The sequence below is a fragment of the Elgaria multicarinata genome, chromosome 1 (genome assembly GCF_023053635.1).
Source record: "Elgaria multicarinata webbii isolate HBS135686 ecotype San Diego chromosome 1, rElgMul1.1.pri, whole genome shotgun sequence".
Lineage (NCBI taxonomy): Eukaryota > Metazoa > Chordata > Lepidosauria > Squamata > Anguidae > Elgaria > Elgaria multicarinata.
Window position 1 is genome coordinate 91261655 of NC_086171.1, and position 21445 is coordinate 91283099.

At 43.6% G+C, this 21445-nt stretch overlaps 1 protein-coding gene across 1 annotated transcript in view; it reads right to left on the reverse strand.

The window, feature by feature from the left end:
• Positions 1-1359: 1359 nt before the first annotated feature.
• The window catches only part of MRC2 (mannose receptor C type 2), a 58440-nt gene continuing 38354 nt past the window's right edge, over positions 1360-21445 (reverse strand). Inside the window, exons 15-29 of the mRNA XM_063132120.1 lie at positions 20780-20815; positions 18651-18811; positions 17440-17507; positions 17222-17322; positions 16722-16867; positions 16294-16399; positions 15220-15383; positions 12187-12295; positions 11514-11752; positions 10266-10454; positions 10025-10145; positions 7139-7258; positions 3400-3579; positions 2629-2655; positions 1360-1597 (exon numbers count right to left, since the gene is read on the reverse strand). Coding sequence (XP_062988190.1) covers positions 1377-1597; positions 2629-2655; positions 3400-3579; positions 7139-7258; positions 10025-10145; positions 10266-10454; positions 11514-11752; positions 12187-12295; positions 15220-15383; positions 16294-16399; positions 16722-16867; positions 17222-17322; positions 17440-17507; positions 18651-18811; positions 20780-20815 — 1988 coding nt within the window. The 3' untranslated portion in view covers positions 1360-1376. The remainder of the gene's footprint in view (positions 1598-2628; positions 2656-3399; positions 3580-7138; positions 7259-10024; positions 10146-10265; positions 10455-11513; positions 11753-12186; positions 12296-15219; positions 15384-16293; positions 16400-16721; positions 16868-17221; positions 17323-17439; positions 17508-18650; positions 18812-20779; positions 20816-21445) is intronic.

Genomic DNA, 21445 nt, shown 5'->3' on the forward strand with positions numbered 1-21445 from the left:
GGGGATTCCTGACTATGCACAGTCTTTGGCAAGCAAATCTACACACGGTCACAAAATGCCCTCCAAAAGAAGGCACAAGTGTCAGCATATTTGATACAGTGTAAAATGAGAGCTATCAGAAAACAAGTTATTTATACCTCTTATCCAGCAAGGCAACAAAATAGAAAAATGAACATTAAGAAAGAGCCAGCACGCTAGTTTTCCACGCAAGAAATAGATAATCAGAGGGCCTTTCTGCAATACTGCTTTTTGTGCAAAAAAAAATGTGTATTTGTTTTTCACTTCTTGTAGGCTTTGTCCTTCAGGGCAGTGCTTCTGCTGCAGGCACAATACATTCTCCCAAGTTCTTAAACTACAGTGCTTTGTTGCTAAAAAATGCACTCCTTGCTCCAATACAGTCAGTTCATTCTCATTGTTCCTTTGATTGTTTGGAACGTAGCTGTGCCTTCACCACACGTACTGGATACTGTTTGTTTCATAATCAGTTGGAAGTGACACAACCCCACACAATAATCTGATCATTTTGTGAGTCTCCCCCACACCTGTTTAGAGGGGAAGAGTTGGTGGGTTTTGCAAGGAAGGGCATATAGAGCAGTGTTTTATTTGTTTTTATAAATACAGCAAATCACATTCCTATTTGCTCCACCCCAAGCACAGACCTATTATTTGATGTGTTTCTGTAACTGAGAGGTCACTTGTAGCTGTGGAAGTGTTTGTGGCACCACTTTCAGTGTTCTTGCAGAAAAGCCCTCTATGGCAACAGCATTTAACCACAGAATGGTTGCTATGGCGGTAGCATGGCTGGAGAAGAAACTGTTATTGGGGTAACTCAGCATCAAATAAATACAAGGTCGAACCACCATTAATAGCAATTCAAGGGCCCTTTACTCTTTAATTATTCACATGGCTCCAAGAAGTAATGCAATGCAAAAAAGAGAGACATATTCTTACCAAGAAAGAGGTAAGAAACCCCTACAAAGTTCTTCCCTATTTTGCTATAACCAAGGGTTGTATTTTTGGTTTCTAAGGGGATGTGGAGAAGGCTGTGCTGGTGCCCAAAGAGGTTTTTCTCCAAGAAGTGAACCATCTTCCCTTTCTCTCTGAAGCTCTTCTCTGAGTGGGGCAGATTTACAAGGCCAGCTTTGGATTTCTGTTGGTGTCATATACATATTGGACAAGTTCCTAAAGAAAAACCCTGTTTTGTATTTCTCCACATCTCCTTAGTGGTTCAACTGTCCTGTCTTCCCACCCCATGACAGTGATTCAGCTGCTGTACTCAGGGGCTTACTTTTCAGATAGTGTATATGACAGGTACTCATGTCCTTCCCTTCCCTGCTCTCCCTCCCACCCCCACCCCACGTTTGCCATTTCCAACATTAGTCTTGCTGTTCATTCATCTCCATATCGGACACCAGGATGTTCTTCTCAGCGGATTCACTAGGGTTGGAGTTGGTGCGACTGTAGCGAGCACTCTCAAATGTCCCTCGCTCGGAGATCCACCGACGCTTGTACAGGTAGATGGCAATAGCTATCAGTGCACACAGTGCTAAAGAGGAGAGGATGACCACAACAATGGCCTTTGTGTTCTCCAGGAAAGCTGCAGAAGAGAGGAGAGGATCTTGAGGAAAGGAGAAGGCTCAAATTTATAGAGGAGTGAGCAGGATCCCTTATGGGTGGACTAGCTCCACTTTGGTTAGCAGGCTAGGGAATTATGAGCAGATACACTGAAGTGAGGGAATTCCTGCCATTGGGTTTCAAAAGGAGCAGGGCTTGCTAAGGCAAAGAGTCCTCACCTAGAGCCCTTTTGCTAGGGAGACAACTTTAACATAAGTCTATATTTGTACCAAAAATAGCCACATACTATGCCAAAGTGCCAATTTCTGTGGCTGGAATATATTCGATACAAATGTGCTGTTCAATTTGCAAAATGAATTCTATTTCTCTAATCGCCGGGGAGTAATAAGGAAGTATGCAGACTATGGAAGCCCCATTCACTCATTACTAGAAGCTCTGCTCACCACCATCCCATCCCCAACTTCTAACTTTTCATCAGCATTTACAAATCTGGTTTCAAGCTTATTTTTAAATACATGTGATCAAAAAACATGGAGGTGGTCTTAAATCGAAGTCTCTGAATACGGGACTCCACTCAAGATACCAAATTATATGGTGCTGGACTGCAAGTCCCATGGGTCCCTGGGAGGAAGTAATGCTTTGCTGAAGAAAGTGTTGGACTACAAGTCCCATGATTCCCCAAATGGAAGGGCATTACTGACTGCTAAAAGGGCCTGCTGGATCCTCTCTTCTCCATTGGACCCCTCCTGCCCTACGTTTATGTTTTCACTTCAGGTAAGTGGGAGAGCAGCGGAGGATAGGGTGTGCTGCAAACACAATCAAGGTTGACCTATTTGTGTTAGGCACAATTTAGTCTGTCCACCTCAATTGAGCTCACCCACTGTAATTCAAGTAGAGGTGTTTCCATAGTCAGAACCCTTGCTTCAAATTCTTGCCACATCCTTTGTATGGAATATACAAAGGTCTGGGTTTACAGCCAGAGAAATGGATTAGGAGTAGATCAAATTTCAACACTTCTATTTAAAGGAGTGTAAGAAAGCAGTTGGTGCATACCTGATCTGGAGACTTGGTTTCCGTCCACTGTCATGGAAAAAGAAAAGAGAATCAGCTGCTGATATTGCTCAAAGAGGGATCTCCAATACTGTTCACTGACTCCCTCCCTGCTTTGCTGCTGCATTCCTTGAAGTCTAATCATATATGTCTTGATTTCAACCCAAACCAAACTTAACTGTGGTACAACAACCTTAGCTCTAGTTCTTTTTGTCCTTAATTTCCCCCCATTTAATACTTGTATCAAACAGACGGTTTGATACCAAACCAGCTTAGGAAGGAGTAAGAATATGCAGAACTTTCCGGGTTCATAGAACTCTTCATTAGGTAAAACAGAAAAGTTAAGATCAGTCTTTCAACCCAGCTCCCCCTCTTCGCCTTAAAAGCTGCCTCTCTTTTCACTCTGCCTGATGAGTCCCATGAACCTGCAAAGAGCTGCAGATTCCTGCAACAGCCTCAGTTGATACAATAAATATTTTCATTTACCGCAACCACATGGTGACCACCATCTACTCGAAATAAGGAACAAGTGTGTAATCCACGTTTACAATATCCATTTAGGCCAGCCAGTAAGGTATCCACCCAGTGGACTAAATTCCCACCTAATCCCAAGCCGTTCCCTTATCTACTGCAACTTGCCTTTGCAATAGGGTACAAAAAGACAAACCTCCACACCATGGGCTCCTGCTCTCATCTGATGCTGAAGTCTGACTCATGACCATTAGAAACACTGCTTCAGTGTTTAGCTCCATGGACTTCAAATCACCTGCTTACCTCGGGCTGTCTTACAGATGACTCCCATGGTGACATTGGAACAAGAGCCCAGATGCCACACCCCATTGCTTCTCTGGATCCAATAGCAGCTGTTTTGGCTGAGCATGCTCGGCCCTGTGTCATGCTGCCCCCAGTTAGAATAATTCACAGCCATGTGGTCATGCCAGACAAGCATCCCCCCTGTAGAGAGGGTAGAAATACATCATATAAGAAAGAGCTCTTCTACATAAAGTGGTTCAGCCCACACAACCTGTCTGCCAGAAGGTGGCAAATTATCGAAGATCACATTCCCAAAACTACTCCTAAATATAGCAGGCTGTTAGGAATCAGGCTGCAAGGATGCCTGAGTAGTCTGGTGGCCAAGAGTGCTGGACATAATAAAGGCAGTTTTTCAAACTAGGGGTGTGAGGGGATGGGGGCACAAACCATCAGTTACCTAGAGAGGTTGTGGGCTCTCCCACACTAGAGGCCTTCAAGAGGCAGCTGGACAACCATCTGTCAGGGATGCTTTAGGGTGGATTCCTGCATTGAGCAGGGGGTTGGACTCGATGGCCTTGTAGGCCCCTTCCAACTCTGCTATTCTATGATTCTATGATTCTACATGGCTTACAAGACAACTAAAATAACGATGGTTGAGGATTGCTCACCATATACCTTACAACCACGCTGGAATTTCTGAAGGAGATGTGTGTAGTTGCAAATACCTGACTGCTACAAGCCAGTTATCGCAGAATGGAAATAGAGCTATGGAGGGAAGGAAGGTAGGAACTAGATAAATAGGGAAGGAAATGTTGGGGGCAAGGGGGAACCTTTGTAGATCCACCTAATGACATTTCTAAGGGATGGGAGCAGAAGATCCAGTAGAGTCCCTCAAGACAGATGCAGTGTGTCTGCTACTTGACTTGCAGTAATCACTAAATCAGGTTATATCAAACCAACTTCGTACACACAGAGATCCTATTAGGAACTGCTGTACAAACAAATCCCAACAATGAGTTTCTGGCTGACTCAGTCTAAATCATAATCTGTTAAATTTTCTAGCATATGTGACAAAGTTCAAATTTCCACTTGGATACTTCATTGTTGTCTCATATTCAGTAGTCCAAGATTAAACATCTCACCTTTCTTCCCCACGCCTTCCTTTCCTCATACACTCTCCATATCCATCTATCCTGTTGAACTGGAATAAAGCTTCGGTTTTATCTTTGACTCCTCCCTTTACTTTGTTTCTCATATTGTCACCAAATAAAGTTGTTTCTCCTTTATAACATTTCAAAAATATTTCCCATCCTCTGTCTCCTCAGAGAAACTTTGGTTCACGCCTTGGTCATCTCTCACCTTAACTACCGCAACCTTTTCTCTAGTCTTCCGTTGTCTAACCTCAGTCCGCTCACCTTACCCATCCATCCATTGCCAAAATCATCCACCCCTCTTGTTGTTCTGATCACATGACACACGTTGCTTATATTCCTACACTGACTTCCTGTCCAGCACAGGGTCTTTACCTTGGTTCCCCTTATCTCTCTGCTCTCAGATCCAATACATTCCTGTCCATGACCTTCACTTTTCTAGCCCACCCCTGCAATTACCTTGCGCCCCTTTGTCCCTTAGGTATGAAACTGCCTCCCAGTACACCTACGTGATGCCTCTTCTCTTTCGACAGATCCATACTCCAAACTCACCTTTTCCATGAAGGCTTTGGCACTAGCCTGTCATCCCCATAACCTACTGCAACTAAGCTTAAGTACAGTACTGTGCAAAAATGTTAGGCCACCCAAGAAAATTATGTTTGAAGTTATTTATCTGGGCACTGTTTATTTGCTTGGAAAATATTAGAATAAATACAAATGAACATTAATACAATTAAAAAGTAACAAGAATTCCTTGTGTTTTCCAAAAAGTTATTGATATCTTGTGAGATGGCTAGAAGAACACGTTTGTTTCTGAAACCTTCCCTTGAGGCACCCCAGCCCTTCCATGTACAGTTTCATTCCACCACCAGCACACCTGGTGGTGGAATGAAACTTAACGAGGTATTGATTAGCTGAACAAGATTTTGAAGATGTGGTGTTCAAGCTGCCATAAATTTGAAGAAACTGGGCAAATTGAAGACAGAAAACACAGTGGAAGACCCTAAAAACTATCTGCATCTGTTGAACAGTTTTTAAAGGTTACTACCTTGAGGGGCAGAAGAAAATCCAGTGAAGTGCTTGCTCAACATCTGGCAGAGTCATGTGGCACCAAATTACATGCTTCGACTGTGAGAAGAAGTCTCACAGGAAATGGTGTTGTAGGCAGCAAGCAGAAGAGATTGCAGTATACGAAAGACCAGAAAGCATGGAGCGACAACCTGTGGCAGAAAGTCTTACGGAGTGAGGAGGCCAAATTTGAAATCTGTGGTTCACAAAGGTGCCAATATATCAGAAGAAGAGTTGGCGAGAAGTACATTGATGCCTGCCTGCAGCCTTCTAAGAATAAGGTGGTGGTTCTGTCATGGTCTGGGGGTGCATTTCAGCTGATGGTGTAGGGGATCTGATCTACACTACTGCTTTATAGTGGTATTAAAGTTCAATGAGAACTGTTGGGACACATTCCACATACTGCTTTCATGGTGTTATTTCCTGCTTTTTATTCCACCTTATCCAAAATACTGCATCTAGCCCTGGTCAAAAACGATGGAATTATAAATGCTGAGAAATATAAACAGATCTTGATTCATCATGCTGTACCTTCAGGGAACTGACTGATCAGAAAGAACTTTATCTTTCAATGTGATAACAACCCGAAACACTTAGCAAACACAATTAAGACCTACTTAGAGCAGAAGTCTGGAGATGGAACACTCACAGTATTAGATTGCCTACCTCAGAGCCCCGACTTCCACATAATTGAAGCTATGTGGGATCACTTGGACAGGGAAAAGAACAAAATGCAGCCAAAGTCAAAAGACGAGTTATGGCACGTCCTACAATAAGCTTGGAAGAATTCACCACAGGACTACTTGAAAGAATTACAGAACAGTCTACCTATGCGGCAGAGTCTTGCTATTTACTGTTTTACTCTGTACAGCACCATGTACATTGATGGTGCTATATAAATAAATAAATAATAATAATAATAATAACCAAAGCCAATTACTTCAGCTTTGCATTCTAAGGGAGGCCACACAAAATACTGACTTGTTTTAAAAACGCAAGAGTTTTGGTTACTTTTCATTGTATTACTGTTTCATTGTTTACTTCAATGTTATATAATGATATTTTTTTAAACAAATAAACAATTATTGCTTTCATTTGCATTTTTCAGAGTGGCCTAAGACTTTTGCACATTACTGTACATACAATAATTGCATATAATTGCAATTATATGAAATATTGCAGTCATTTAATAACCTTCCCCAGTTTACTCTTGATTTCCTTTCCTTTCCTTTCCCTTTCTCTGTTATTTCTTTCATGTCTGATTACAGACTGTAAGTCTCTTGGACTAGAGATCAGTACTCTTGTACACATTGATAGTTTTAGATCTGAATGAGAAAACACACATTTTAAGTTAAATGGAATTGAATTGGCTCTGATCCATGTTTGGGGTAATTGGATTGCTCCTCAGTGTCAGTTAATTCGCTGACACTGCTCTTCATTTACTGCCTCAAACACACCCACCCCCGCTCTGTGTTTCCTAACCTGATGTATAACTGCGTGCCAATCATTCAAGAAGAAAAGAACAACAACACCGACTTTACCTTTGGGGTTAAAGGCCATCCCCAGCCAAGCCCCTTTGGATTGGCTCTCATAAGCTTGGAGATGCTCCCAAACGAAGACGTTCTCCATCTCATCTAGGATGGACAGTACTGTGCCTCCAACTGTGGGATGGGAGGGGGGGGGGCGAAATGCATCAGCCTGAAGGGTTATAAGGCAGGAAGAGCAAAGCTAGCTCACATTTACACTTCCTTACGAATGATCCTCAGTCACAGCAGAAAGGCTCTTGAATATTGCGACTTTGTAGGAAAGAGCGTCTCCCTATACCAGCCTGCCTGCCCACTTTTCAAGTTCTGCTGGGGAGCCCCACCACCACCAAAGTACCTCCCACACATATGTAAACAAGGGGAGAGTGCTCTCTGTTATAGAACCCCATTTGTGGAAGTTCCTCCCCACAGAAATGCAAGTGGCATCTATTTTACTATCTTTTGGCACCAGGTTTAAACTTTCTTTGTTTGCCTAGAGAATTTTAGCTGGTTAGTTTGTCCTGTTAAATTTATATACAAATTGAGTTACCTTACCATAAAAAAAAATGCAATGATTTAATAACGTTTAAAAATGTAAAAACATTTTGTAAAAAGTACTGTTGTTTAAAGTGTTTATGACTGTACGCTGTTCTGTTTTTATTGTATTTTAGGATTATATGTTGTTGTTTTGGTATATAGTTTAAATATCTTTGAATAAGAATACCCTCAATTTTAGTGCCTTCATATAAAAAATGCCCGACATATTTTCTTATATTTAATTTTTTTGGTTTGCATAGTATTCAGAAATGAAACTGGAAACAAGGGATTTTTATTTATTCATTCATTTCCAATCTTAAAGTTTTCCCTGTGCTTCTGCAGAATGCAAAAACAATAACTCTATATGATGTTTAAAAACCTCTACTTCTCCAAACGAGCTGCAAATACAAAAACAAAACAAAACTGGAAGAACCATGGGTGCCAACATTTTATTTTTATTTACTTTATTTATGGCATTTGTCTACTGCCCCATAGCCAAAGCTCTCTAAGCGGTTCACATAACATTTTCACTTCCACTCTGCTAAATATTTCCACTGATGCCAAATTCCAAAAAAAAGTAGAAATTCAGATGAGGAGCATTTCAGAAATACCCGTAGTAATAAACATTCATGCAATAATGGCCCAGTGAATGTCCTGCTCATTTTTCTCCACTACCAGAGCTCTCCATCCCTCTAGAAATCACCCATTCCCACCAGCAAACACTTGTTCGCTTTGTTTTCGGTGGCATTTTGTTTTCTGACATCATACAGCCCAAGCCACTTTCAACTCCCACAGATAAGGAAGACCTTATTGCCTTCCCTCATATTGTGTATGAGTGTACTCAAATAAATAAATGTACACAAATAAACACACACACTGCCCATGTTTGGACGTCACTTTAGTCCACCATAGCTTAATAAGCTATGCACACAATGCCCTGGCATACGACCAGGCTAATACGCAACTGTGCACAGCCTTATTAAGCTACTGTGCCTAATCTGACCCATCCTGCTGCAGTCCTCCTGCCCAAGCAGTGGCGCTATTTCACCCATTCATTATATCACAGCAGGGGCTACAATGAGCAAAATCTTAGAATGCACTGAAAAGGGGGTGGCATAAATAAACCCTTGGAAGTTTGCAGGATTGCGACCAGACTTCACACATAGTCTTACCTAGTTGGGAGGCACCTGATGCACCATCAAAACCCTGAGCAATTACACCCAGAGGTGGAAAAATCCCAGGTGCAGCAAAAAGAGGATGGCACAAATAAACCCTTGAAAGTTTGCAAGATTGGGACCAGAGTTCACATACAGCTTCTCCTCGTCGGGATGCATCCAATACACCATCAAAGCCCTGAATTGCACATTTCCCCCCATAACCATTGCTGGCATGCAGGCTTGTCAGTGTTGTCAATATTGCTAAAGAACAATTGCGCATCCCCCCACCCCAAAGACATTGCTGGCATAGACATACAGAGAACACCTACGAGGAGCAGAGCAGCCGTGATCTGAACAGCTCTTGCTGTGCAGCTCTGTAGCCAACCAAAATAACCCACTGTGCCTGACAGACAACACGATAACCCACAGTTGGTTAAATGACCCCTACTGCAGATCATGAGTTATTCTGGGCAAATAAGCCCTTGTGGATTAAAAAATACCTGACAGATGACATAATAACCCATGATGGGTTAAATAAACCACTATGGCCTATTTAATCCATTGTGGGATATCATCAAATCTGAACCCAGTCCATTGTAAAGAGGTTGAGGATTTCATTCAGACTGCATTTTTCAGTCTTACTTGCACTTTCCAGGCTAATACACAAATCCAAAATGCAGTAATCCTGCAGTTTTCATACTTCTCCAAATTTTATGCTACCATTCTTGGCTCAAAAAGTGCCGAAACGTATTAAAAATGTATTTTAGGATAAAATGCTTACAAAAATGCATATTTTGTTTCCCCAAATTGTGAATTTTCATGCATTTTTTAAAAAAGCAGATTGAACAGACTTATAAATGAACAAATCCAAAATGACATCCCTAACATTAACACATTTCATATACACTGAGGACTGTATTTTTTAAATATCCCAGCTGGCCACAGTTCCAAGTAGAGGAATAAGTAGATAGGATGCTACTGTCAAATCCCCAGCAATCCACATTCAGCCACATGCTGTCGTGTACGTTAGACTTCAGAAGAAAAGAAAATAGGCATGAAGAAAACAGGGACAACCCAAGTAAGAGAAAATATTATTCATGTTGATGCTTCAAAGTCTGACATGCTGGAAGTCATGTACTGGGGCTGAGACCTGCTTGGATTATGTCCAAGATACCCATAAATTGAAGTGGAGCCTTTTAGAAGCCTTTACCTTTCTGACACCTCCCCATAGCTTCCTTCTGGTTCAGCATGACTTCCATGTGGAAGGCATAGCAGTGATTCCGGAAGGGGACCCAGGAGGAATCCTCCACAGATCTAGGGCAGCTCCCATTGTAGCTCCACTTGTGTGAGGAACGGACCCCTGAAAAGGAATCCTTGGTTAGAAGAATTTCAAGTTCAGGGATAAGGGGGAGAAGACCCCTATTTCAACATTCCTTCATGTCTCCATGGAGTTCCCACATGGGTACAGCACCTGTATTCATCTTGCAGATGGCCCCTTGCAGCTTGTTGTCACAGCTGGCGGTCCTCCATGTCCCATCTACGTCCATGTATGTGCACCCCACAATTTGCTCTGGTTCTCCTTCCTGCCAGTTTGTGTAGGAAAGGCTGTCATCTGTGAACCACGTGTAGCTCCGTCTCCCCTTAAAGCAGCCAATACATAGAAAGATTTGCCATACACACAAAGTGACAAAGTGAGATAGCTGAGGGAGGTGCAGAAGCAGCGTATGGTGAAGAATACATCAGGTAATTAGGAGGTACACATGTAAGCTTGCGAATGATTTTGGTATGTGGGGTGACCCTGCCACGCAGCATAGAGCCACAATGGTGGTTCTCCATGCAAGGCTTATTGCAGGAGTAAGATCCAGCCCAGACAGCATTCCTTTCTCTGTGACTGTTAAGGCAGCCACAGCTTATATATCCCCCTCCATGATTCTCCTTAATATGCAAAGAGCCACAGATGAGGACTTTAAGGATAGCAACGCCATTTTCCAAAAAGCTGGAACCCACATTTTCCTCTGATGATTATTCAGCCCTTGTTGAATTGCAAGGGGATCTCTTGACACATAGGTGTTTTCATGGCCTGGTGTGTTGCAAGCGATTTGGTTCAGTGGATAGGTATGAAGCATGGTCACCAGCAGCCACCTGCCCTCCCAGCTTTTACCCACTTACTCATCAGTTCCCACCATGCACCGAGAATGAAGTAACTTCCAACAGATTGACTTTCAAAATGCAAGCATTTTCTTCATTTCTATGTGAAGAGGAGCCTGCTTTAAAGTTGAGGCAAAGGATCGGGACAGGTGACCTGTATGTACATTCTTACAGCTAGATTCTATGATTATCAGTCAATATCAGGCTCTGGCTCTATGGCCTAGCTGCCAATCTTGTGCTCACATGCAGGTGGGTGCACTGTGTATGTGACTTTTGCAAATCAGCCCACTGGTCTAGTAACTGTGCCACCCCTGCCTTGAATGGATGCACTTTATGTGTTGGTCCAAGACATTTTGCTGCCTTATAGCGAAATCCAAAAGCTTGCTAGGGCTGACACTTTTAAATGTCTTCCTATACCATGCAAATACCCCCATCCCTGTCTTCATCTATTTCCCTTTCCTGATGCTGCCTGAAGCAGGTTGCTTCACCTCGCCATATGGCAGGGCCAGGCCTTCCTTTCCACCATGCTCTGGTCTTCCCTGCTGCCTCACCTCCTCGTTGAACAAGCCAATCCAGAGTGGGGCACGCATGCTGCTGACTGCTTGGGTGAGGTAGGCCTGGGTGTATGGCTCCATCACGCTCGCCAGGCTTGCATTGAGGCTCTCACATAAGAGCACAGCTTCCTGCCACTTTAGAGGCTTCTTCAGGATGCGATAAGTACTGTTGAGATAGGAAAGGGTGGAATTGGGAGCAGGGGAGGGGGGCACTGAAGAAGGGCTTAATGTAGGATCTGGAGGGTGGGGTGACAAGAAAGAGGATAAGAACTTTTCAGAATTGGAATAATTATGCCTTGCAATTCCCTCCAGAGCCATTAACGCAACACTACCAGGCTAATTCAAAAGTGTATTAGAACTTCTTGAACATCACACAAGTGTTTTCTTAGCTCCCTCACCCCCTTTTCCACCAACAGCTGTTTCTTCCTGCTTTCATATCCCTTTGGTAAATAAACTTCAGTCCTTGGGGCAGGGGAGGTCTAAGTAACACTGATATCCTAGGTAATTGCCTAGGCAATTCTACAGTGAATCCAGGATATAAGTGCACTGGTGCTTAATGAAGGAGGAATGACACGGTCCTTGGGACAAGGGACCAAAATACCCCAACCCTCCCACACCAAGCACAAATACAGGTCAGCTAACACTCTTTGCAGCTTTCCGGCATCCTTACCTTTGCTCTTCTGGCAGATGAAAGCATGTTTCTCCTCCAGGCAGTTCCTGTCATCCCAGCGACCAGTGAACAGGGATGGGAAGCCATGCCAAATCACAGCACAGTTAGTCTGTGAGGGACAGAAGCAGGAGGATCAAAGTCATTCACCTGTGTTCAGAGTGCGATCAACAGGAGCTGTGTGTTAATCCCATGTATCTGCTTTCAGTTTCCTCAATTCCTCAGAATTGAGATCTGAGCTCTACATAAAGAGCTTTTCCTTTCCTGCTTTTCTGCTACATAACCTCTAGATGGTGCTATCGTATACAAGAATAATGCAATTACACAAGTGTACGAATATGTTTTGCTTTGCTTTCACAAATATTACATTCTCCTCTGCTCTAATGCTCCCCAACCCCCACAAAAGTGCTCTTTAAAAAATAAAGTGAAACTAAAGGTCATCTAAACCCATAAACAAATGTGAGTTAGGAATGATGAGCACAATACATGCGTTGTGTAGAAAAGCTCTAAAACTCACTGAGTTGCCTGCAGCCCTTGTCTTGAAGCTTCGTATTTGCAACATACTCTACCCACAGCTGCCCTTGACAAGTATTATAAGTCTTGTAGGTGGTGCAGAACATAGGCAACGGATTCAGGACAGACACAAAATATTTCTTAACATAACCAGTCTGTGGAACTCATTGGCACAAAGTGCTTTAATGGCCTCTGACATGCCTCACTTAACTACTGGTAGTTAACCAGTAGATACTTAACTACAGGTAGTTGTTTTCCATGACAGCTCAAAATGGAACCTCCACATCAGAGCCGTGTTGTGTCTGATTTACCAGATACTGCAGCCAAAGAACAAGCTAAAACTATCACCATTTTACCCATCTGAGAGCCCCTCGGGCATCTGTCTAGTCTTTGTCATCAACAAGAGCACTGAGATAGATGTATTTTAAGTATAACTCAGAATGGCAATCAGAATGGTAAGAACAAAACATAACACGCTATTCTTAAAAATAAAAAGCAGAATTCTAAAACCTGCAGAAATTATGTAAGTATGCATATATTTATTTCGTAGAATTTATTGTTTCATTCATACATGGGGGAGGGCAAGATGTTATTTATTTATTTATTTATTTATTTCATTTATATACCGCCCCACAGCCGAAGCTCTCTGGGCAGTTCACAAAAGTTAAAACAGTAAATATTAAAAAGTATACAAAATTTAAAAACCATCAGAGACATAAAAAACAGTATAAAAACATCAGTATCCATTGAAAGTTCTGCCCCATGACCAATGGGATTCTTCCCGAAGTGCCTGTGATGGCTTCTGAGATTTCACCAGCTATTACCCATTTTCAAATGTAAAAGGCTAGAAATTTGTTTCTTTGAAAAATGCAAGTTAATGTTTTCAGGAAGCTATATTCTGTCCAGAGCATGTTTTCTATGCTTTCACCTGGGCTTAAAGACAGAAAATTGTAGAACACACACCTTTCAGATGTAAACACACCTATGGTAACATTTTTGTTCTAATATAAGTACATGGTGCAGCTGGCAAAACTATATATATAGGTACCCAAAAGCATCTAAAAAGTATCCAAAGAAAAAACATGGGTGCTTCCACACAAAGCCTTTATTGTGCAATCACCCTGCTTCATTTACAGGATTTTAAGGGAGGACCAGGTGACATCTTCCACTTCCCAGGTTTTTCCATCACTTCTTTCAAATTTTTTTCTTACAAGAAAAAATACATGAAGGGGGGAAATAATAGCTGTACATTGTCTTTTGATTGAAGTCATATATCTTGACTTCAGCAAAGCTTTTGACAAAGTACCACATGACATTCTGATTAACAAACTACCTAAAAGAGGGCTAGATGGAACAACTATTAGGTGGATTCATAGTTGGCTACAGAATCAGATTCAAAGAGTGCTTATCAATGGAACCTTCTCAAACTGGGGAGAGGCAACGAGTGGGGTACCGCAGGGATCAGTCCTGGGCCCAGTGCTCTTCAACATTTTTATTAATGATTTGGACGAGGAGGTGCAGGGAACGCTGATCAAATTTGAAGATGACACAAAATTGGGTGGGATGGCTAATACCCTGGAAGACAGAAACAAACTTCAAAGTGATCTTGATAGGCTGGAGTGGTGGGCTGAAAACAACAGAATGAAATTTAATAGGGATAAATGCCAAGTTCTACATTTAGGAAAAAGAAACCAAAGGCACAGTTACAAGATGAGGGATACTGGCTCAGCAATACTACAAATGAGAAGGATTTGGAAATTGTTGTAAATCACAAGCTGAATATGAGCCAACAGTGTGATATGGCTGCAAGAAAGGCAAATGCTATTTTGGGCTGCATTAATAGAAGTATAGCTTCCAAATCGTGTGAGGTACTGGTTCCTCTCTATTCGTCCCTGGTTAGGCCTCATCTAGTGTATTGCGTCCAGTTCTGGGCGCTACAATTCAAGAAGGACGCAGACAAGCTGGAGCGTGTTCAGAGGAGGGCAACCAGGATGATCAGGGGTCTGGAAACAAAGCCCTATGAAGAGAGACTGAAAGAACTGGGTATGTTTAGCCTGGAGAAGAGAAGATTGAGGGGAGACATGATAGCACTCTTCAATACTTAAAAGGTTGTCACACAGAGGAGGGCCAGGATCTCTTCTCAATCATCCCAGAGTGCAGGACACAGAATAACGGGCTCAAGTTAAAGGAAGCCAGATTCCAGCTAGACATCAGGAAAAACTTCCTGACTGTTAGAGCAGTACGACAATGGAATCAGTTTCCTAGGGAGGTTGTGGGCTCTCCCACACTAGAGGCCTTCAAGAGGCAGCTAGACAACCATCTGTCAGGGATGCTTTAGGGTGGATTCCTGCATTGGACACGATGGCCTTGTAGGCCCCTTCCAACTCTGCTATTCTTTGACTCTGTGATTCTATTGTAGCACTAGGACATCTCCATCTGGAAGCACTTCCAGAATCCCAACAAAAGGTTTCTCAGAGTGTGTTACAAAAATAGGTGAAAGGAGGAGTACAAGAGTTTGCTCACCGGGTTCTCACTGGCAGTGGCTGCTCCATACCCAGATGGCTCACCAGGGGCCCAGTTCACGTACTTGATAGGTCCAGGTTCCACCCACTGGAACTCCTTCTTAGCATCATGGAGGCCAATCCACATGTCAAAGGTCATACTTGGTAGAAGAGTAGTTATAAAAGCTGGAGGAAGGGAAGGGAAAGTACTTGGCACGTTATTGGAGAAAGTCAGGAAGGAAGTGTTTTTATAAATGGGAGTAGAAGCTATGAAGCTGAATTCCAGTTTTCCTATCAAATTCACCTCCCCACCACCATCTCCCACTATGAGTCTGTAAAAAACAGCTGGGGCTGGTGGTTACTTTTTCAAACAGAAGTGCCAGGGCTTAAACCTGCCTCTTGGCCTCTAACTGCCTAGCCTCAGACTTGTGGAGGCAGACTTCAGCTGTGCAAAAGGTGAGGGATAAGCATTCTGCACACACTAATCTTTTTTTCAAATATTCTTGAACTGAGTGCTAGAATAGGAAAACAGTCCTGCTGGATGGACCCAATGGTCCATTCTAGTCCAACATTCAAAACATTTCTGGGGATGAGACAGGCCTGACAGTGGCTATTGGCCATGATGATCACAAGCATACTCCCAGGTAGGGGAGGGAGACAGAGAGAGAGAGAAAGCTGATCTCTGGCTACCAAATGCTGGTGCTTTAATAGAGGACAGATGTTAGCAACTTGCCCTGCTTGCAAACTTCCCTCTGGCATATGACTTTCTGAAGACAGGATGGTGAGCTCCACAAACCATTGAATTTACTCAGGATGGCAACTCTTGTGTCAGCCTGGGAACCTGATGTTTCAAATACAATTCAAACACTGCCATAACAAATGAACAGTTTTGTTTTTCAGTTTACTGAAATCATTTTGGACTCCTCACCCCAATTCACACACCCTTTTTCTTCCATCTGAAAAGGCTGCTTGTTCCCCACAGTTGCTATTAGGGAACACTCCTGCCTGGACCACAGTTATTCAGTTCCCAGAGGCAAAGCTAGACCATGTGTGTGCATACTTGCATGTGAACAAAGCACCCATGGAGAAGACATACCTTGTTCAAGGTGGTTGGAGATGGTAGCCAACATGCCCCCCTGGACCTCACATGTGTGCTTTGCCTCTGGCCATGTCACCAGCTCTTGGCTGTAAATCCTAAAGCACTACGTGATGTATAGTGATGAAGAGATAGAGAGATGAAATAGGAGAGATTTCTGGAAGAGGGTTCCATTCATTTTTATTTTAAATTCCTTAATTTTAATCCCACCCTTACTCCAAACAGCTTGGGGCAGCATGCATGGCTTCATCAACCTGCAACAACCCTATGAGGAAAGTTAGGCTGAGGGATCGTGACGGCTCAAAGCCACCATGTGAACATCCCTGGGCTTTACAACCAGGTTTCACCCAGCCATTTCTCACCCAGCCAGCCAGCCAGTCCCAGCAAGCTGCCCCCTATGCATTATGCCAGCTCGGCACTCCAAGTACCTTGTTGCCGAAGGCCTGCCAACCCTGGGTGCAGCTGCCAGGAGTCGGCACGGGCAGCGGTGGCAAGGAAGGCCACACTGACGTGTCGTTGGTGCGCTTGCAGATGTAAGGCAGAGAAGTGAAACATTTCTGGTCACCCCAGTCCTCTGCAGAAGAGGAAAAGAGGAGTGTAAAAGGATGCTGTGTTTGCTTTGTCCAAAGTGTGCGAGAGATGCATTAGCCCTCTTCAGGGAAGAGACTCTAGCAGAAACAATGGGCTCCATTTTGTGATAAAAATTCTGGCACAGGGAAACCCCAAACCTGGGCATAGTGGTGGTTTGTCTCCCATGCTCTAAAAGTATAGAAGCCATGCATTCCTCCCCCACCCCTGCCACACACAGAATTGAAAATGAAAATGCAGATTCTCAGCTGACCACAGAACTGCAAAGGGACACAGGGAAGAAAGTGCTCTCCGATTCAGTTAGGAATATCAGACAAGTATCCTCATGCCCACTACTCACCTCGACTAGCTGTCATGTACACACACTTCCTGTCTTTGCTAATTGGCCGTGGCTTGCCTGGTGCCCATGAGATGAAGTTCAAGAGGGAACTGTCAGACCACCTGGAGAAGGCAAACAGCATGTAAGAAGAGCTCTGTATTTTGAGCACATGCAGGAATCCAGTAAACAAAACGCTTCCTGGGGCAGTAGCATGGATAGCCAGGAATATAGAGACTCACCGAAATCGCCCATCATTCTCATAGGTGTTGAGCCCAATCCACCAGTGCTGCTCCTGCCCCCTTGAGAACTGGCCAGTCCAGTGTGTAGGATGGCACACATTTGCATCAGAGAGAGGGAGAGAACAAAATGAAGACTGGGACCAAGAGGAACCAGCTAATCACGACCTTCAGACTGCCTCCCATAATTAGAAGCTGCCAGAACTTTGTGTTCCCAACCTCCCTTTTGGCCCAAATTGCAAAGACACTTCAGGACTTCAGTCACTCTGGGAAAGGTCTTGAGATACCAGCATTGCCTGCAGGTTCACAGCTACGTTCTCATATACCAAATGACACATGCCTGGAACTCTGCACATGCCACCTTGAGGATTTTTTTAAAGAAAGGTAGACTGAAAATGTACTTTGGTAATTAGTCCTGCAGAATGTACACAACACTGCCTGTATCCTCCCTAAGTAAGTCTACAGTCTTCACACAGCCTATGCATAGATGTACAGATGTGAAAATGTGAACGTACTGAACATAGGGAGCTGCTTTGTACTGAGATTATTCCATCTAGGTCAAGACTCCCTATGAGGTAGAAAATCTGTGACTGGCTCTCCAGATACGACTACGGCTGTTGGCAGTTGAGCCAAGAAAAACTGAATGTGTAACTGAAGGAAAGCTAGGGGAAAGAGGTGGAACTGGCCTGATTATACAGCTTACAGTATCCTGGAGTGAGCATTAGAGTTGGGAGTATGAACCAATGAGGTCAAAAACGTTCCTCTCCACGCAAGCTTGCCTTGCAGGGGAAGATTTCAGAAACAGGGCTGGGGGAAAGATGTCTTTGGTGAGCCCCTAGCCATGATATAAACCTCCTTTTCCAGGTGGGTTGAAGTCCTGAACATGGGCATTTCTGTGCAGGGCTGGAGATACATTGCAACATTTTTGCATAGATGTATAGATATAATTTTTTAAAAAATCAGTTACGCCCCTTCAGTCTTCTCCCAGTTGTCATTATCCCCACAAAACCTGTAAACCCACTCAGGAAGACTCCAGGAAGAAGGCTGCTTAAGGTACAATATAACTGTAGTTGAGATTTTGGTCTCTTCCAGGCCTAGAATTCCTGCCACAACTGGATGCGATTTTAAATGATTTTCTTTCACCATATATTCACCACTGCACATGTTATTGTCAGAAAAACAACAACTGTGATCTATTCTAGGCAGCTCCCTACCTTCTTCAGGTTTAGGCCCAGAAAGTTCAGCTCAGCTTCGCTGTGAACTGACGCCAGTTCGGCTTGGAACCAAGTGCAGATCCGCTGAGCCTGCACCCAAGTTGAATGGTGGTCAAAGAACTTGTATTCGGCATTCTGATATTTCACCCACTCATTGCTTCCTGTAGGGAAAGGGGCAGTGTGAAGACTGTGCTGTAACTTGGGTGTTTTCAAAGTGGAGGCAGATCAGCTGTCCCTTAACCATCAATACAGCAATCTCTTGTTTCTCTACTTCCCATCTGAGTTTTGGCTTTCTTGGGGGAACTGTTGGTGCAGACACCTAGTCAACCTAAAGCAGGGGAGCAGAACCTCTGGCCTGTGGGCCTAATGCCGCCTACATAACCTCTTGGGATTCCTCCGATGAGGGGCGGGGCGTTCCCCTGCTCTTATCTCTGATCTGAGATGGGAGGTCACAGTGACGATGGGGGCAACAGGCATTGGGGCTGGCCATATCCTGCACAGGTGAGTCCCACAATCCTCCGCCCCCACTCCTGCTGCTATGCCTGATTCCACATCAGAGGTAGCAGTGGGGATGCGGGGCGGCTCAGCCTTGGTCCCTTTCGCCGTGTAGAAAGAAGCACAGCTTCATGCCTCCTTCCAGCACAAAGGAAAAAGAAAAAAGGTGGTGATGTGGGGGGCTGGGCTACACCCCCCGCCATCGTCTGGCCACAGTGGGCCTGGTGAGGGCAATCCAGTCTCCCGCCTCTAAAGAGTTTTGCATCCCTAACCTAAATCTTAATCAAATTGATGTTCAACCCTTGGCATGGATTCTAAGCCAATATAGTTATGTAGACCTTTTTATTCTCTCAGCATTTTAACAGTCTATAAATTCAATTTTAACTTTGCTGTTTTAAATTTGTATTTCTGCACTGCTGCTGATTTTATCCTGGTTGTGCTTTTATATTGTATTTTATATCATGTTTTATACTGTTTGTTTTATACCTTGAATGGTTTTAATTTTTGTGAACCGCCCAGGGAGCTTAGGCTATGGGGAGGTATAAAAATACAATAAATAAATAAATAGATTTGTTTATTAATGTAATGCAAGGGTGGGAAACCTATTGCTTTCCAGATTACGTTGGACTACAATCCCCATCATCCCTTACCTTTGGCTATGCTGGCCATGGTTGGTGGGAGATAGAGCCCAACAATATCTGGAGGGCCACAGTTTCCCCACCCGTCATGTAATGAATGTCACCTTGGATCACATCAAAAGACCTTATAGGGCAATGGGTTGTCTTCTACCAACAATATGGCCCCAGGGAAAACTCACAGACATAATGGGAGAGCGACGTTCGCTGTGGTTCATTCCCAGCATCTGTTAATCAGGGATCTCCTACTTCTTAAGTAGGAAGTTCCAACCCTAGGTCTTTCATGGCTAAGAACCACTGGAAGTTGGGATCGCCAGGAACTTATCCAAACCTTTCAAAAAGGCATTTATGGGAAATCCCTGTCCTCGGCTGACAAGGATTCTTTCTGTTCTACTAATTTCCTGCTTTTGACAGGGTGCCTGTAGTGAATTGGCCCTCCTGGCTTGCCATAACAGGAAGTAACTGGCACTGTGCTTCCAATTTTCCTGTTCAGCCTTGCCTACAGCAGTATGCTGCACTGCCTGTTTTCAGTAACCTTTTATTTATTAAAGTTGTTGTTGGTTTTGCATTCACTGTGCAGCCTTCTCTTCTTGATTCACTTCACTGCCCATGGGAGAAAATAGAACGTGACTTTTCGGGAACATCTGCCACTCTCAGCTGCATACTACAATGTCTAACTAAAAGCATAGGATACTGCCACATATATGTACCTATCCTAGACACTAGCAACAGCCCTGCACCTCACTGTGATAAGACTACCATGTTAGATCTCCAAAAGCATGGTGCAAACAGCACAGTCAAATAGAGACAGGAAGTTGACACTTCTTTCCCCGCTAGCTTGTACACATCCAAAGCAAACACATTTGTTTTGGATATAGGCAAGCTAAAGGAAAAGAAGTGTCAGCAAGGCAAGGGGTAGAGGGGTGGGGGTGGAGTCAGAGAGCTCTCTTTGCAAGGGTGATTTATGGAGGGGTGGAGGATGGAAATATGGCCACTCACCTTGGACGGTTGTCTCCGGCTCTTTCACATCAGTGCCTATTGAACAATATCATAGGATCAGCAAGAAAGTAAGGGAGGTGGGCCAGGCATAGCCCAGGATTTATTTCAGCTCCTGATTTAGGAAGAAAGGATCCTTCAGGCGTTCCCTTAACCCACCTTTCCCAAATTGGTGGCCTTCAGGTGTGTCAGACTGCAACTCCCATTATCTCCAGCCACCATGGCATTGTTGGTGATGGGAGTTACACCTTAATACATCTGGAATGCACCAGGTTGGGGAAAGTTGCCAGATCCTATCTGCATTCTAATCTATGTTGGTTATAGAGAAAGAGTAAATAAGTTGCCCTACTTCTAGATCAGGTGAGTGCCCCACTTTACAGAGGGTAGTCCTCTATTTGAATGCCTGCCAGAGGACAGTTCTATATCTGACGGCATCTTCTGTTTGTCCAGAGCAAGTCCAGTCAAAAGCTAAAGAGCTCTAAGAGTGGAGAGCAGGGGCATTAAAGTTGCCCATCCACAGTTAACATCTGGGCAGCAAACTCAGCAGGCAGACCTGATCACCACTATGGTGAGATGTGCTGTATTTCTATTTAAATTAAAGTAATCATTTTCTAAATGTGCATCTATACATATACATTAGCATATACAAACTTCATGTGAGTTTGCGTT